This window comes from Jaculus jaculus, chromosome 14 (genome assembly GCF_020740685.1).
Source record: "Jaculus jaculus isolate mJacJac1 chromosome 14, mJacJac1.mat.Y.cur, whole genome shotgun sequence".
In the NCBI taxonomy this organism is placed as follows: domain Eukaryota; kingdom Metazoa; phylum Chordata; class Mammalia; order Rodentia; family Dipodidae; genus Jaculus; species Jaculus jaculus.
This window is the reverse complement of record NC_059115.1, coordinates 75,537,352-75,556,134: the sequence shown is the minus strand read 5'-3', so window position 1 is coordinate 75,556,134 and position 18,783 is coordinate 75,537,352. Positions and strand designations below refer to the sequence as shown.

At 38.4% G+C, this 18,783-nt stretch overlaps 1 protein-coding gene across 9 annotated transcripts in view; it reads right to left on the bottom strand.

Annotated features, from left to right (window-relative positions):
* Positions 1-8,143: 8,143 nt before the first annotated feature.
* The window catches only part of Mef2c (myocyte enhancer factor 2C), a 155,999-nt gene continuing 145,359 nt past the window's right edge, over positions 8,144-18,783 (bottom strand). For 6 of the 9 annotated variants that reach the window (XM_045133463.1, XM_045133466.1, XM_045133464.1 and 3 more), the window contains 2 exons: positions 18,559-18,694; positions 8,144-12,876 (listed from right to left, as the gene is read on the bottom strand). In XM_045133463.1, coding sequence (XP_044989398.1) covers positions 12,555-12,876; positions 18,559-18,694 — 458 coding nt within the window. In that variant the 3' untranslated portion in view covers positions 8,144-12,554. The remainder of the gene's footprint in view (positions 12,877-18,558; positions 18,695-18,783) is intronic. The other 3 variants (XM_045133468.1, XM_045133470.1, XM_045133469.1) reach the window with 1 other exon arrangement.

Genomic DNA, 18,783 nt, shown 5'->3' with positions numbered 1-18,783 from the left:
TTGCACTGTAGTCCCTACTCAAATTTTGTATATAATATTCTGCATGTGAGAGTTCCCTTCAGTTATATTTTTGATTGAGGAGAAGCACAGCAAAATGCATAGACCTTAAATGAGCAGTTAGGTAAAAGAGAAAGATCCTTTTGTCTTTTCTTCTCCATCCTCATATGACACGTATCTACCATTCTAATCTATGACAGCATACATTAATCTCAGATGCTCTTGAGCTTCTTATAAGTTGAACCATGAAATATGTTGTCTTTTGTTTCTGGCTTTTTCATTCAACATAGATCTTGTGCACTTTTTATTTTTACTTTTGCAAGTGTACGTATGTGGAGGGTGTGTATGCATGTGCGTGTGCATGCGTGCGTGCGTGTGTGTGTGAAGGCCAGAGGTTGACCTTGGCTGTCTTCCTCCATCAGTCTCCACTTCTACTTACTGAGGTAGGTTTCTCAGCTGAACATGGAGCTTGCAAACTTGGCTAGTCTAGCTGGTCAGCTTGCTCCAGGGGCTCCTGCCTCTACTTTCCAAATGCCATGGTTACAGGTGGGCTGCCACATCCACTCAGCATTGATGCCAGTGCTGGAGGCTTGAACTCAGGTCCTCATGCTTGTGTGGCCAGCACTTCATACACTGAGCCATTTCCCTAGCCTCCTGGTATAAGTTTTAGGAGTTGCTACCACAGTACCCAAATAAACTGCATTCAGGTGTATGTAAGGAGTCACATACAATTTTGAATTACTGATCTTACACACACACACACACACACACACACACACACACACACACACGTATCTCTAATTTTTAAGAATCTAAAATGGGGCTTCAATACAACATGTGTCCCATTTCTTGATTCTATGTTTCACATTAACTTCCATTTCTTTCAGATTCTATAAAATACATTACTGAAGACAAGAAAAACCCAAGGCTTTAGTAAAGGTAAATGAAGCTTGAAGAGTTGATGTATAGGTATATCCTGTAGAGAATATGCTGCTCAGAAGCTGGGAATCTCTTTTGTAATTCTTTCTTTTTTAATATTTTGTTTATTTATTTATTTTAGAGAGACAGAGGAAAAAAGAGGCAGATAGATAGATAGATAGATAGATAGATAGATAGATAGATAGATTGATAGGTAGATAGATAGAATGGGTATGCCAGGATCTCTAGCCAATGTAATTGAACTCCAAATGCATGCATCCCCTTGAGCATCTGGCTTACATGGGTAATGGGGAAATGAATCTTGTTCCTTACATTTTGTAGGCAAGTTCCTTAACTGCTAATCCATCTCTTCAGCCCTTATTAGGTCTTTATTAATCACCAAATAAATAGATAAGTAGAACCACTAGTGGGGCACTTTAGTGACGGGAAAGTAGAACATTTATTTGTTTATTATTCACAGAACACTAAAGTAAAGACTGTTTCTTTTATTTGGCCAAACAAATTCTTTTCTATATATTCTATTTATTTATTTGAGGGCGGGGAGAATAGACATGCTAGAGCCTCTAGCCAATGCAAACACATTCCAGATGCATGTGACGCCTTGTGCATCTGGCTTACATGAGTAGTGGGGAATTGAATCTAGGTCCTTAGGCCTTGCCAGACAAGCAAACACCTTAACTGCTAGACCATGCCTCCAGCCCTTCTTTCTATGCTTTTAAAAAATATTTTTAAAAATTTTATTTATTTATGAGAGAGAGAGAGAGAGAGAGAGAGAGAGAGAGAGAGAGAGAGGGAGAGAGCATGCCAGGGCCTCTAGCTACTGTGAACAAACTCCAGATGCATGTGCCATCTTGTGCATCTGGCTTACAGGGCTCCTGTGGAATGGAACCTGGGTCCTTTGGCTTTGCAGGCAAGCACCTTAACTGCTAAGCCATATCTCCAGGCCTCTTTTTATGTTTTAAAGGTTTGTGGTGCATGGACCAGGATTGTTAATGTGCTAGGCAGGAAAGTGGGGAAGAATGCAATAGATTATCTTGAGCTTCCTAATGCTTACTTTTGAAAGTTAGTGTGTAAATTAAGAAGTATCAGGCAGTGACATCACTCCTATGATGGCTGTTTTTATGGACACAAAATTGGGAGGGATGACGTATTTTTGTGTTTGAATGCTTGTGATGCATTGGTCACCAACCAATAGGAGAAGGTTATAATGACAATGAACAAGGCAGCTGTGAATTCACCAGAAATCCAGCCAAGGTCGTTTCACTTTAAAGTCTTCATATTAGATATCTCTGTAAGATAAGTAGATTCTTGACTAGGTTGGGTAATTAAACTTGATGGGATGAATTCTGAATTCACCTTTAAAAAAAAAGCAAATAACTATTTGGGAGACTGCAAAGTGAACCTTTCTGGCTCTCTGGTGCAGCAGAGAAGCAAACTCCTAATCTCATGGATGGGGTCTTATCCATTGCTGATGACAGCTTTGGTCTTCTGTACTTGAGAGCCATGAGGCAACCCATCATTAGTCCCAAGGTTTGCTTCACAGCAGCCGCCTGGGGAGAGCTTTCTAAAATTGCATTGTGGGTGATTTGGCTATTTGAAAAGCTTCTCCCCTCTAAACTGAAAGGTTTTTTTTTTCTTTCTATAAATTAGTAGCATATTAGTAAAGTTCAAAAACCAAAACCATATTTAATGGTATGTGTCAGGTCTTTCTCTTAATTTACATCTTTCCCCAAACCCACTTCTGCTTTGACAACTACCGTACAGATTCTTTGTATCTCCTTCCAGTCTTTCCTCATACAAAAACAAGAACATTTGTTTTCAGTCTCTTCTTTCTTTTCTAAAAGATAGGGTACTCTATGCATTGCACTATCATTGCATTAAAAATGCTAGCACATTGTTCTGGTAGATTCCCTTATTAATAACCAGGCTCGGTTTCTTGTTTCTGGCACATGTATGTGTGTATGTGGCGTGCCTTTGCATGTATGCATGTTTGCATGTGTGGGTATAGGACCATGTGATGGCTAGAAGTTGATGTCTGGGATGTGCCTGTAGCAAATTCATCTTTTTCTTTGAGACAGCGTCTCACTGGATCTAGAGCTCCTTGATTTGCCTAGACCACGTACCCAGTGAATCCCGGGATTCCTTATCTCTGCCTTCCCAGCACCTGGCTTACAGGCATGTCCTATCATGCCCAAAGTTTTTACATTGAGTACCAGGGCCCCATCCTTGTGCAGCAAGCATTTTACCACTGATCTGTATCCCCAGCCCTACTTTATGTTTTCTGAGCATTTTCCTGTATAAATATACCATGATTTTTTATATGTTCTTTTATGAGTGTGCATATACAAACTTATGCATGGAAACAGGTTTGTACTTGTAAGCAAGGGCCTTGTCTGTAAACAATAAGAAAACATTGCATATGGGATATTTATGTAATAGAGGCTTCAAGATAGTAATTCTGTAAAATACTGTTTCTAGGAAAAACTGTGTGTGCCACTTAGCTCCATCAGTGGAAAGCTTTGGGATGAATACCTATGCATCATGTCTTTCTCCATGGGTAATGTGCTTTGAGCATCAATGTAGTAGGGCATACCAAATTGTCTTTTAAATTAAAAGAGCACATTGTAGTCATCTTAAGACAATTTTTTTTTAAAAAAATTTTTATTTATTTGAGAGTGACAGACAGAGAGAGAGAGAGAGAATGGGCACGCCAGGGCCTCCAGCCACTGCAAACAAACTCCAGATGCATGCACCCCCTTGTGCATCTGGCTTACGTGGGTCCTGGGGATTTGAGCCTTGAACTGGGGTCCTTAGGCTTCACAGGCAAGCGCTTAACCACTAAGCCATATCTCCAGCCCCATTTTTTCTTAAACTATTATGTGATAGAGTACAGTTCAGCAACACATGGGAGAGTAGGATCCTGAACTTTTCAGTTATCAGCACCTAAAAGAATCTTAATTGAGTTATAAAAACCAGTGCTTCAAGGGAATACATGACAACAGACATGACTCCACTTGTCAGGGGACTCCCTAATTGTGACTGAGGGCCTCTGCAGAGACTGCCCCTTTGTCACAGTGCTGTCAGAGAGCTCCAACTCAGGTCAACTCCACTGCAATGCAAACACTTACCATATGTTTAGCATCTCGTCTTGTTTTACTCACCAGTTTTGGGTTTTGCTTTTGGAGTTGCCACTACCACTAAAACTCGAAGGAACTGTTCTCTCTCTCTCTCTTTCTCTCTCTCTCTCTCTCTCTCTGTCTCTCGGAGGAAGCACTCATAGGCTCTGACAAGAATTTGCGCAGCTGGCTTAATTGTCTGAGAAAGTGCTCTCCTAGCTGCTTTCACAGAATGGTCCCAAATTTCAAAGGTGATTATCCTTTTCACTTGTATAAAGGCAGAAGTTGGCTACAGCAAGGTTTAGGGTCATGATGGAATGGATAAAGGCAATCAAGTCACTTTAAGATCATAAATCATGAGCTCTATCCTGTATTTTCTTCTAAAACTGACCTTGTAAGTAGAAGCATTCTGGAAGAAGCTGTGCCTAGAAGAAGAGAAAGTAATGAATAGCCTCATTTTTGGTGATGGAGACATCCATTTCAGGAAGTAGGGATAGCTGGGAATCCAGGGAGACATGAGTGGGGATGTGCAATGGGCTCTCTCCACCATCCCACTCCAACTGTTCACCACTGGACCTTTTTGTTTTTTAAATATTTTTATTTTTATTTATTTATGAGAGAGAGAAAAAAAGGGGGGGGGGAGAGAGGCAGATAGAGAATGGGCGCTCAGGACCTCCAGCCACTGCAAATAAACTCCAGACTCTGGCTTATGTGGGTCCTGGAAAGTTGAACCTGAGTCTTTTGGCTTTGCATGCAAATGCCTTAAAGGCTAAGCCATCTCTTCAGCACCAACACTGGCTCTTGACCAGAAGTAATTCAGATGCTCTCTACTGGATACTTATCTATGATCAATTTCAAGAACTCTCTTTAACCCAGGCACTCAAACATCATGGAAATAAAGAAGCCACACCCAGTTTGAGCCCAGGGACACCAGGTACAATTCTCCAGCCACTGGTTGAACGGTCCCTGCCTGCGTTCTGGTTCCCAGCATATTCCTTAGCTGACAAACATACTCAGGAATCACCTGCCTCTTTCACAACACATCCTTTGGTTCTGGACTTTGCTAGCCACTCTTGTCTTAATCACCAGACTTCATGAGATTTTAGTCCACACTTGCTACCTACAGTTTCACAACATTTGCTGGACATCCTTTTGTGGTCTCTCTTGCCTTTCACACCAGGTAATTGAAATGTTCTTTTAACTATCCTTCAGATCAAGCAAAGTGACCCTGGAAAAGGCACTTTGCATTGTTGAAAGCTCGTATTATTTTCTTGAAACCCTTGTCTTTGGTGCATTTGTTCTTCCTTTTGTTCTTACATTTCTGACTTTTTCACTGTTATATATTTATTTATTTATTATTTTTAATGGTAGGGTCTCACTCTAGTCAAGACTGACCTGGAATTCACTATGTAGTCTCAGGGTGGCCTTGAACTCACAGGTACCCTCTTACCTCTGTCTCCCAAGTGCTGGGATTAAGGTGTGCCCCATACCCGGCTTTTCTTCCCCTCCATTTCTGCAGATCTTATTTTTTTATGTCCTGTTATAAGCTATCTCATTCCTCTTTGTCCCTGACAAATTTGCTCACAGGCATAGCTTCACTAAACATTTGTTAGTAACAACCAAATTGTTATGTTCAGTATTAACCAACAGCCTGAATTTAAGTCTGTATTTATACCATTCTCATGGATATATCAAAGTCAACATGCTAAAAACCAAGTTAGCTATTTTACTCCTGATGCTCTCATTTTGCAATTTGGATGTTACCAAGAATACAGTCATTTATGCTGAAAAAATGTAAACTTTCATAATTCCTTATGTATCACCACTCCAACCTATAACTTAACCATTTGACGAATTCTGACAATTCTTACAAAATCATTCAACTGATTTCTTAAGGCCCAGATATTTCCATTTGCAACTGGGTAATCAACCCTCCAGACAGCTCTCCACAGTCTTTTCTCTTATACTCTCCTACTCACAGATGGCCTTTATCAGGACAGAATGGGACACAGTACCTATACATTTGTTCCTTCCTTTCTCATCGCTATGCCTTTGATTTTGGTTTGTCTTCTTGTAGAATACCCTTAGCTGAGGTGGGCATCAAAATCGCAGAGCTAAGGAACAGTGAAAAGTAAAGTGTGTGTGGTGGGTCCTTGAGAAAAATATACGTGGAATAGTGATTCGTGGTATGAAAAGTCTAAGGCTTTTCTCTTTCTTTCTCCTGTGCACTTCCCCTGCTCATGCTCTGAGGTCTCGCTGGGCTTTGCTATGACGCGTAAGCTCACAGGCAACATTGTTAAGAGCTACAAGGTGGCAAGAGCAGAAGAGTAATGTTAACATGGGGCACGGTCATAGACGTGTCTGCCTTGCCTTTGCCTTCCTTAATCCTGTCTACCTTCCGAAACCAAGGCAAAAATAGCCTTGGGTTTCTGCTCTGTCTTTTATTTTTTCCCCAAAGATGGCCAGAGTGGTTCTCTGATAACACTTGGAAGACTTCTCTCAGAATACTTTCTATTTCCCCGTAGTTTATAAGGTTCCTAGAAGTGGGACTACAGTTTTATTTATCCTAAAATCTGCCACATGAATTATATGTAACGATTTGTTTAATGAATGTTTGCTGAAAATGAGTTAAAGAGAACCAAGCAAATATCACTGTTTATTTTTTTTAAATTTTTTTGTTTATTTTTATTTATTTATTTGAAGAGTGACAGAGAGAGAAAGAGGCAGTTAGAGACCGAGAGAGAGAATGGACATGACAGGGCCTCCAGCCACTGCAAACGAACTCCAGACGCGTGCACCCCCTTGTGCATCTGGCTAACGTAGGTCCTGGGGAATTGAGCCTTGAACCGGGGTCCTTAGGCTTCACAGACAAGCACTCAACTTCTAAGCCATCTCTCCAGCCCTCTCATTGTTATTTGAAAGCCATGTGTAACACTTTTGTGAGCCGTTTTCTCCTCTTTTACCCACGGGAGCCAGGACCCTTGCTGGTTAAGATGGACAAGGTCTGCAGTTGGCTAGCAGCATCCCAGTGTCCTTTTTTTTTTTTTAAATTATTTATTTATTTATTTGAGAGCGACAGACACAGAGAAAGACAGATAGAGGGAGAGAGAGAGAATGGTGCGCCAGGGCTTCCAGCCTCTGCAAACAAACTCCAGACGCGTGCGCCCCCTTGTGCATCTGGCTAACGTGGGACCTGGGGAACCGAGCCTTGAACCGGGGTCCTTAGGCTTCACAGGCAAGCGGTTAACCGCTAAGCCATCTCTCCAGCCCCCCAGTGTCCTTTTGTCCTACTTTTCACTTCTAAATTGATGCGGATCTTTTAAAGAGCCCTCATGTTAGGACTGTAATTTAAGTTTGTTTATGACTGTATTGCATAATTTTAACAATTCATGCATGAATCCACCCTTACTCAAATATCGAGCCTTTGTTTTTTTTAAAAAAATTAGTTTTATTTACTTATTTGAGAGAGAAAGAGGGAGAGAGAGATAGAGATAAAGAGAGAGAGAATAGGTATGCTAGGGCCTCCAGCCACTGCAAACAATCTCCAGATGCATGTGCCACCTTGTCCATCTGGCTTACATGAGTACTGGGGGATTGAACGTGGGTCCTTTGGCTTTGCAGGCAAATATCTTAACTGCGCAGCTATCTCTCTCTAGCCCAGAGTCTATTTTTTATTTTTTTATTCAATTATTTTGATTAAGAAAAAAATGCTTCTGGGAATACTTTCTATATACTTAAGTTAAAACAACATTTTTAACTTATTTCATTCTAGTGCCTTTCACAGTGAACTTGGAAAACTGTATTTTAACAGACTCACAAAGATCCTCATGGAGTTAGTTAAAGAAGTTGAACCACTCCATAAGAAGCTTAAATTTCCCACATAAGCTGAATACTACATTACCCTAAGAACTGTGATCCAATTCACACCCTCCCACACAGACACACATATCCATCTTCTCATATATTTTGAGCTGAAAACAGAAAAGCTCATTTGTGCTTGGGGGAGCAAGTTGCTTTAAAAAAACATGATAAAATTGAATAAATTAAAACAGCAAAACATTACTTTTAAAAAATGCACCACAGACACTGCATCACTAAGAAAGCCAGTAACTTTACTGAATTGTCTGCAAAATACAAATTATACCTTATTTCCAGCAGGAGAAACTTTTGAAAATTTCCCACTTTATTTCACTACAGACAGCTGAATTAAGTCCCTTGAGATACACAGATGTGGTTGAACTTAGGTATAACATCTTGTCATCTAGTGGCGACAAAGTCCAGCTTATGCCGCTGTGAGCCTCTATTTGAATACTTGTTGCAAATGCTTGTATGCCCTCATTTACAAGCTATTTTTAATTATTGTCATTTAATGGAAACAAGTCCCAGAAAAGAAAAAATAAGAGAAGAAAAGAAGGAAAACGATACAGCAAACCATCTGAAGCAATCCAAGTCCTATGCCCACAGTGCTCCGGGTCTGTCTGCTCCAAGAGTACATTGATCTTGCATCCAGACCACAACAGAATCTGTCACTTAGCTGACCTCTCTGAACTCAACTGAGGTATGAATTAATTTGAGGTATGAACAGGGAAGGCAAATGCAATACCCGATTATGAAAATAACCAAGATGGACGAATTTAATGTTGTAGGTATGTGGCCTGGACTGCTTCACATCTTTGGTTAAAACAGATGAAGAAAAGCCGCTAGTTACATCTGTAGCTGGAAGCATCCTAACAGACACCAGGACTCAAGCAATCTTCAAAAGATCTGCAGTGGCAGGAAATTAATGCCACACAAGTGAGGACACCACAGCAGATGGCAGAGACGAGAACAGATGAAGTATGCCATGCTTAGGCAACAGCCTTTATTGAGAGTTCAAGTGGCTTCTTCTTTAAAAAAAAATCTTTTAAATGCAAGAAATACAAAGCATTTGCTCTCTGGAAAAACAAACAAAAGGGATCAAGGGAGCAAATCTGCTATCTCTAAGTTAGAAGATGGGTATGTAGTAAAACAAATACAAAGAAGTGTGAGAGGGCGGACATTCTTGTCAAGAGTGTATTGGGATTGCGTTTCAGATTCTCACTTTAGTTAACCTTTCAGTGATCTAAAGATAACAGGTATTTTCATATTCATCATTACAAAACATTAAATTCCACCTTTGGGAAAAATAAGCCATCTTACTAAAAAACACAATTTTAAAAAGGTTGAAATGAACAGTCTCCACCCGTCCATGTGTACAATATAGAGGTTGTGCAGCTCACAGACACCGCACCACTGTCTCCAGTATTTCAGCTCAGTATTACCAAAAATCTTTCAAAGTAGGATTAGGTACAACAATCCTTGCCATGGTGTAAAATGCCACTTATGGTTCTTTTACTTGCAATGAAGAATGTTGTGTAAAATATTACTCTGGGACAGGTAGTGTAAAATAGCAATCCCTCAGAGCTTGCTGTAAACTCCTGGATACAAAGGATTTACTGTGATTAAAATCATACTAGCTTTGCAAATACAATAAATGGTAAATTACAGAAAAGACATGAGGGTAAATAGACAGTGACTGTTTACAGAAAGTGACTGCTCACATCAAAATTGTGCTTCTCATTTAAATCATCTAAAAAATTTTCTCTGATTACCCCTTCGCTATCTGCCACCACTTTGCATGAACTCAGTCGTGGGAACAAGAGATGACTGGCATCCGTTTCCGAGTGATCCTGCTCTCTTCAGGTTCTTAGAAAACTATTGTCAGAAATGCTATAAATGGCCAAGGCTTCTGCCGGCACTTTAGCTCACTTCATCTTCAGCGTTAGAAAGTCACATTTTCTTTGTTGCTGAGGCAAACTGCAGGTACAAAATTCATATGGCTATTTCTTCATATTTTCATACAATGACCCTTTCCCACCCATTGGTAAAATTCTATTGATAGTAATAGAAAAAAAAGTGTTTTGAAATGACAACTTTTGTGACATGTTTGCATATTTTATAGACATCAGGCTATAAGGATGAATTGTCAGAATGGGATCAAGTCTGTGGTGAGAAAATGATTTATTTATTGGTGTGTGTACACGTGGGCACATGCATGCAGATATATGAGTAGGCATATTTTTAGGGATGATGTTCCAGTTCTTTCTCTGCATAAATGCTTTTCTTTCATGTTTCAAGGATACCTTTAGTAGTGGGACATATATGAAATTGTGGATAAATCCTGTTTTCAGTATATAAAATATTACTACAAGGCAGGCTAGCTAGCATCCTCTATGGACACAACCAAAGGTGCATTGTGGTCTAATTATGGATTGCAGATCAAGTTAAGAAAAATATAGCCTCATTAATAAGGTCTTTTGGCTTCTGCCACCCAGCGGCAGCCTTTTACAATGAGAAAGACATAGCAACTATTCAGGTAAAAGAAAAAAAAAAAAAAACCTGGATAATCAATGTCCTATACATGACCTAGCAGAAATGAATTACTATGTTCTTTTCTGTGAATGTTAATGCTTATGATTGAAGATGGATCGACAGATCTTCACATTCCAAGAGAAGGAAATCATTCCTAGATGAAATATCTCTTAAATACTATTTATTGACTTTTTATGGCACTCACTTTTAAAGGGTCTGAAAATTATCCCTTATAGACAAATACTAGACAAGAGTTATAGTTAAAAAAATTTTAAAAAAGGGACATAGAGAGGTCCTTTAATGGGATTTCTTGAAATGGCTATTAAATCTCTTTATTGAAGAAAAAATAGATGACATACATGCTTTATGCAGAAGTGACATTTGGGGGTCCTGACACACCAGGTTATTTGACAGTCCTATGCTGCTGACAAGATTGTTAAGGGTCAGTTAAAATAATTCAAAAGGGTGACAAGTAACTATCCCTTTATCCTCTTCCTTCTTTTCTAGCACCCCGTCTTTTCACATTTTTCTTCTGTAAGAATTATAACTTATTCACCACAAAAACTCAATTCATTTGCCTATAGGGCCATATTTTCAGGGCATGTGCCCCAAACACAGCTTCTTATTCTAGGTATATTTCTAAGAAACATATCAAATTCTAGGCTGAAAACCAACCATGTAATTTAGAATATGGGCAAGTTAGGATATGCACTTACTGAATTCCAAGATGCATGGTGAAATGGTGAGGTCAGAAAGGGGCCCTGCATTTGATAAAAATGCAAAACAAAATCAAAAAATAATTTGAAAGAAACTAATTAGTATATACACTGGATGTCAGTTGACCCAATAGGTTGCTGATGCTTTAAAAACAATTTAGGGCATTGCAAATGTGATATGTTCTAACCCCACAGGTTATCCTTTTAACAGCTGACCATGAACTTATAAAATGTATGCAGAGTAAAAGAAATCAGAAAGAAAATAGTTACTCGAATGTGCAACCGCACAAGTCTCCCCCCTCCCACTGTTAAGATAACAAAACTTCTGCTATTACCATAATATTATATATATTAGAAAGCTATACACAAGCATGTTAATTTCACAGATTTTTTTAAAAGATTCTTAATATTTTATATAATTAGAAATACACATTTCAAAAACAAAACTTCTACAAAGAGAAAACAGTTATCTTGTTAGCAAAGCGTGACGTTCTTCATGGCTTAGGGTAGTGCTTTCTATACAAAAAGTCCTTTTTGGTTTTTTTTACAGGACTGTTTAAAATATTAGCGAAGCTATCAAGGGGGGAAAACACATTTTGGCTTAAGTAAACTACAAAAAGCCACAAATGCTTTGCAAACTCTGTCTTACCTTTTATATGAAAATAAGCAAAATGTAATGTACATATTTTTATATTTTTTATTTAATAAGAGATGCAGACCCAGATTTATTTATTTAATTAAATACGTTAGCTCTCAAACTCCACACTTTGTTTTTTTTTTAAATAGGTATGGTCCTCTTTTAATGGTCTTTAAATCCTTTTTAATGAGTGCCATACACCAATGATAGGCCTGCAGGTTTGTGAGCGAGTTTGGATGATAGGTGACCAGGCATGTTCCTAACATTTACCAATGGCCACCCCTTGGCGGGTCTGTCCAAACTTCTATACTTTTTTTTTTTTTTTCTATATGTTGCATAACAGCTGCTCTCTCTTTCAGTAAAGATCTGCCGCTTTTGGCAAATGTTTCCTTTTGTCTATTTACATGTAAATAACGTTGAACCTGCAACATGACACTATCTATTGTAACATACATTTTGCAAAGGAGCACAACAGTGAAAGGAAGTTAGCCTTAAAATCTATTTTGTACAAGTGTTGTGTTGTACAACTCAAGTGCTAAGCTTATCTCAGCATTTCTGTTTATCTTTATACTGTATCACTGAGGCAATTTAAAAGTACTTTTACAAAACAGAGTACCTGACTTTTTTTTTTTTTTTTTCCACACACGGCACATATAATGCATATCGACCCCCCTTCCCCATTAAAGGTATAGCACACACACACACTGCAAGGAAAAAAAAAAAAAAAAAAAAAACAAAAACTATTAAGTAATAACGTGATCATGTTGCCCATCCTTCAGAAAGTCGCATGCGCTTGACGGAGGGGCTTTCCCTTTCGTCCGGCGAAGGTCTGGTGAGTCCAATGGGGGAGTGGAATTCGTTCCGGTGATCCTCGCGGTCGCTGCCGTCGTACGAACTGCTGCAGCTGCTCAAGCTGTCAACAGGAGACCGCCCCGCCTCGTGGCGCGTGTGTGCTGGGTATCTCGAAGGGGTGGTGGTACGGTCTCTAGGAGGAGAAACAGGTTCTGACTTGATGTTGAGGCTTTGAGTAGAAGGCAGGGAGAGATTTGAACTCTGGGATAAGTGAGTGCTAGTGCAAGCTCTGTAGGAGGAAAGGAAACCCAGTTACAGACGGAGGAGGCCCCGAGGCCCAGGAACTCACAGCTACACACACATCAGCTTACGGACTCGCGTAGACCCCGGAGCGCGCCCAGAGTGAGCCGCGCCTCTAAGCACCCAGGGGCTTCACTGCTTAGAGCCATTCGGATGCCTTTGCTTGAACTGCCTGGTGGTAATTACAGACTTTAAGCGGTCCAGGCCTCAGGAATCACATCCCAGGTTACTTGCTGGCTCCCTAAGCACACAGGTTACCATTTCAGAAAATCTTAAGACATGATGCAAAAATAATTCTCTTGTGTCCACGGAATTTTTCCCTACACTATTTCCAACTTTTTTTTTTAAAAGATTTTAGATATAGTATTTGGTTTTGTATTAGACTTTTGATTTAGTAAAGCCTTTGTTTGGAAATTATTTTGAAAAGCTTGTGATTGCTACAACATTTCATCCTGATTCATAAGCATATGCAAATGAAGTTAAACAGTCAAGAGAAAGTGAAGAGTTCAAATTTCAAATAAACGGAGACTGTCAAATATTACATGTGTGACTGGCAAAAAAAGCTTTGAAGAGATGTAAGTGGGGGAAGGAAGATGAAGACTGAAAACTATCTACAGAAATTTTAAATATTAGCTAAATAACAGATTTTCTACCCCTCAAAATTAACAAATAATTGGAATATCTTCATTCTCAGTAGTTATATGAGGTGGAAACGACTGTCTGTAATCCTTCAGTCCCTCCAACTTTGCTACTGTTAGGCGAGAATATTGACAGGTACTTAGCACAGCACTTTTCTTTTTTATAATTAGCATTCATGCATGGATCTGCTGTTGCTTAAGGAAAGTGTGGCAGATAAGGATGTAATGTCTTATTATTGTTTATATACCTCAGTCTTCACATTCCAAGAGAGGAAAAATATGCCCTCCTTCCAAAATGTGGGAGAATTTTGATGCTCAACCATTTGGGAGACAAGCACAAAGCTCTCAGACACAGACCAGCAACCACAATGACTTTGCTCGGGATAAACTGTAGCCATCGTGTTGGCATCAGTTTCAAGACACTTTCATTGCTCTTGCATTCTGATTGCATGGACATTCATGGCTGGAGTCTATATGCTCTGGCCACACTGTCAAGAAGGTACAGTCGTCTTTTTATTTGTGGTGCAGTTACAGTAAAGAGTTGTCTCTGCTGATGCACCCATTTGAAACAAAGGGAAGTGATCCCACCTATTAATGTATGCAGCTAATGCTGCTTTCCAATGGAGAGAACTTGTATAGCATTAGCTATGTCATTCTGAGCACTGGAAGGAGAACGGGATATATTTCTAAAGAGACAGTGGAGTAACTTGGGTCTGTCTTTATGAGAGACCTAATACAGGTTCAAGATGTATAGACATATAAAATCAGTCAAAAATGAGTTTATCTTTGAGTAATGTTTTATACCAAAGCACCACCTACTGGCAAGGTTTTACGTTCCTTCTCTGACTAGTAGATGAGCCATGGAGAAAACAATAGAAAAGAGAGCTAATTTGCTTTCTTTCTCTGATTCTGATTTTATGATTTTGTAGAATCAACACATCTCAGCACTTTCATACAGATCCTTCTTTGAGTGGATATGACTTCCAGTCTTCTGTAGATACTTGGAGCTATTTATTTGCAGCTTATTATTTTAGTCTATACTAGTTTACTAATTTAAGTGAAACATATAATAAAATAGAGGGACCAGAGGAAAAACACGGGTATTTCAAAAGGATTCATAATCGCAAACTATTTTTTCATCTTTGTTCAAAGTTACTTAATGATTCATTTTGATATTAGAGAAAATCATCTTTTGATTTCTGGAAAAATGAGTTTTCTTGACTTTAGGTAAGAAGGAGTATTTCACTGAAATTTAATTAAATGCTTCTTTAACAGGCTGTTTAATTTAATGTTGACTAGAAGCCTAAAAATGACATAGTATATCAGTAGGTATGTTTGTTTGCCCTTTGACACTTAACTTGTGTTTCTTTAAGCATAGTAACCTGAGGTTTCTAAGAATTTGATGAGTTGGACTATATAGGAGATTAATCTGTACAATTTAAGTAAAAATTAATGGCATCTGAAAAGTGGCATATTCTTTTCTTTGCTCCACCTTCCATTGTCCACTGACTTGTGCAGACTTCACTATTCTTTCCTCATCAAAGATGGAACTATTACTGGCAATTCTTTCCTATGAATAGAACAGCTTATCTTCTGTGGGATTTCATTTAACACTGAATGTACAAACAAGTGTATTCAGAGTGGCTCCAGGACTAAATCTATAGGAATGAAATGTAAGTGGTATTTGAGTCTCAACTTCTTGACACATACAATGGTTAGTCTTTATTACCAAAGAAATGCTTTCTTGAAAAAAAAAAAGGCAGCATTACAACTCTCTCTTACTCATAAAATCACTTAAGTGGGCTGGAGAGATGGCTTACTGGTTAAGGCACTTGCCTGCGAAGCCAAAGGATGCAGGTTGGATCCCCCAAGACCCACGTTAGTGCCAGATGCACAAGGTGGTACATGTCTCTGGAGTTTATAGTAGTTGGAGGCCCTGGTGCATCCATTATCTGTCTCTCTCACTGTATCTTTTTCTCTTTTAGATTGATACATAAAAATAAAATATTTTCAATAAAAAATCATTTAAGTGTGTATATGCAGGCTTCAGATATACAAATGAGGTCTACTTTTCAAGAACAAAATAAAGGCATGAGTTATTGTAAAAACTTCATATGTGTAGGTAAGTAAACAAAGAGGTAGGTGTCAGATGTGTATGTCATTATGTCATGTACTTGAAGCAAACTTTCACTTACTATAGATGCCTGTGAATTGAGAAAGCCACTCTTATCCCAAATACTTCATAAATCAAATGTGATTGGATACTTTTCTTGAAGTATTTCACAGCTTCCCCCCTGATAAGCAGGCTATTCTAGAATTTAGTCTGTTTTTCTCCTTTGACAAGATTTGGCCTCAAACTTGCAATCCTCCTGCCTTATCCTGTCAAGTGCTAGGATTGCATATGTGAACCATCACACCCAGGTGAGCCTAATCTTTAAAAATTCATCTTTATTCAAATTTCACTGTCAGTATGTACTGAACACCTGCATCAACCAAGACATCATATGAAAATGCTTCCAAAAATAAGGGTACCCCTTATTAGATGGTGGTAGAGAAAAAAGTCTAAAAGGAGAAGGTCATTCTCTAAAAGGGCAAGTTCCTCTGACAGATAAATCTCTTTCTACATGAAAGAAATAGATGCTGTTTATCCAACTTTGTTATAAAATCAGACACTGCATAGTTTCTAAAGGACAGACTTGAAGACAAAGCTGGAAGGACAAAATGGATGTTTCTCATGGGGGAAAAAATGAAGAATTTAATTATAAGCTTGCAATTTTGAGAAAGAATCACAGAAACCACCTTGGGTGACTGGGCATATCTACTTTGGTGGAGCTAAAATCTGTCCCATTCTGTGTGGAGAATATGATTTACTAAAAGAACAGGCCTTAGTCTAAGCCTATGAGACTATTTGTCCTGGAAAACATATCGATCTTTTTAATTGATTCACATTATAAAGAATTAAGGCAGCTAGTGGAATTTATTTTACTCAAACACTACAGCTTGAGATACTCTAAGACACAATCACTTTAATTGTGTGGACATGGAAAAGCCTACTTGAGTGATCTTCCATCCAAAAAGCTACAGTGTGGGTATGTATGATAGAGTGAGTATGAGGGTGTGCTTGTGTGTGAGAGGGGAAGGAGGGAGAGAGAGAGAGAGAGAGAGAGAGAGAGAGGGAGAGAGAGAAGAGAGAGGCATGGCAAATACTGGGTCATCCTATCAATTTGTAGTGTAAGGAAAGTGATTAAGTGCAATTAAATCTTAAAGACAAAATTCAAATTATGCACGAGATTTGGTGTTGGAAGAAATGGAAAGTGAAAGCCCTGGCTGTTGTAATTCAGGTTATCTTTCATTCAGGGATATTCCTCCTTCCTCACTTATGAGCAGCAGAGAATAACATTCTCTCTATTTGATAAAAGGGAGATTTAAAATTATAGTATAGTTAAATATATAAATCAGTGTGCTCACATGTGAAAATGACCATATGTCACTGAAAAACAAAGGAATGGTGCAGTCAGATAGAATGATAGGGATTTGAGCATAGATAACTTCTTGGGGAAATTTAGTGCTATAATGGATATATTTTGTGAAAAATTGGAAATAAACAGCTGCCTTTATTATTGATAGGAAGTAAGTATGATGGATTTGTTGCTCAGTCATGACAGTCTAATGTCATAGGTACTTATTTTTAATTTTCTGTTTGGCATTATGTATTTAGTGATAACTACCAGAAAAAGTTACTGCAATTAATGCCTACTTAGATAATTAGCATTGCAGGAAAAATTTAGATGTCCTAAAAAGAGAAACTCATTTATCAACACGTCATACCTCTTTAATGTTAATTATCTTTCAAGAAAGAAGAGCAACAATATCATATGAATTTGTTATTATTTACATGGACGGCCAGGTTGTCAGTGACAGTGGCTTAGTGAGAAGGACAAGCATAAGCAAATGACAGATGCTAAATTGAATTTTGTAACTCAGATCAATACCATATGAAGGTAGGGGTGGAGAGAAGGGCAAGAGAAATGAAATTGCAATATCAGCCAGGGCCTTGGATTCTCATAAACAGAGCATCCTAGCCACATAGATTGGACCTACTTACCTAATGTAACTAACTGGTAACTAAAACGACTCAGTAGAAAAGGACAGGGAAAGGGAGTTAGTTGTGTAGAATGTATAAAAAATATGAAATTTTATCTTTAAATAGTTTGCAGCGTTGAATTTTACTTAGAAGAATTTTAGTTTTAGAATTATTGGTAAAAATTAAATTCATGTTTGGTTTAAGTTTTCACTTTAAATATTACTTTACAAGAAGAAGTTTTAAAGATGAGTTCAAGGTAATTTTATGGTTTGAACCTCTTGGTAGATGAATGACAGAAGTCATTTCTGTGACAAAGAAGCATCGCAAAACCACCACAAGGGGGCAGAAAGACACATTCTTTAACCAGAAAACAACAAAAATTTCTATAGCTAAACTTAGTAATTAATATTGTATGTACGAATTAGTGTTTACATGTCTACCATCACACAACACCAATAAGCTGCACAAGGAAACTGTGAATGCGTTATGAATATGTGAAGTCTGTACGGAAATTGAAGGGGTGACCTGATGCGCATTAGGCTCACACTAACTGTGTAGTCTATGCTGCAAGATTCTCAAATATAGCAAAAATGCGAAAAGACCTTTTAAATGATCAATATCTTCAAAGCTTCCCCAGAAACTGTGTGAAAGCTTACCTAAATAATTTTTTTTTTTTTGTCACTGAGCAAACTAGAGGAAAGTATAGCCTAAAACATTAGGGAAAGAATATACCTAATTATTAGACAAACTAACCTCCTCGTCTCTTAAGAACTAAGCAAAGTAATCCTCAAGCTACTTGAAATGTGTTGATCCCACTGTTACGTTCATGTTTTGATGAAGTAGAATTTCAGGCTCTTTAATGATATATTAAAGTACATCGATAATGATGCACATTTGTCGTTTAAACCACATTATAAAATTACATGATAAAAGATGTAATATTCCTTACCCCAACTGACTGAGGGCGGATGGTGGCATGTTATGTAGGTGTTGCTGTTGCCAACCAGTGACGGAACCGAGGTGAAGCGCGCTGGCGGTGTTGAACCCGGACAGAGATGACAGGTCTGCACTGCTCAGAGAATATTCTGGATGGAGGAATAAAAACAGCAGGGAGAAGACTAAATACTAAAACTATCAAATGGTAAATAAAATTAAACATTTTCAGTTTCTAAAA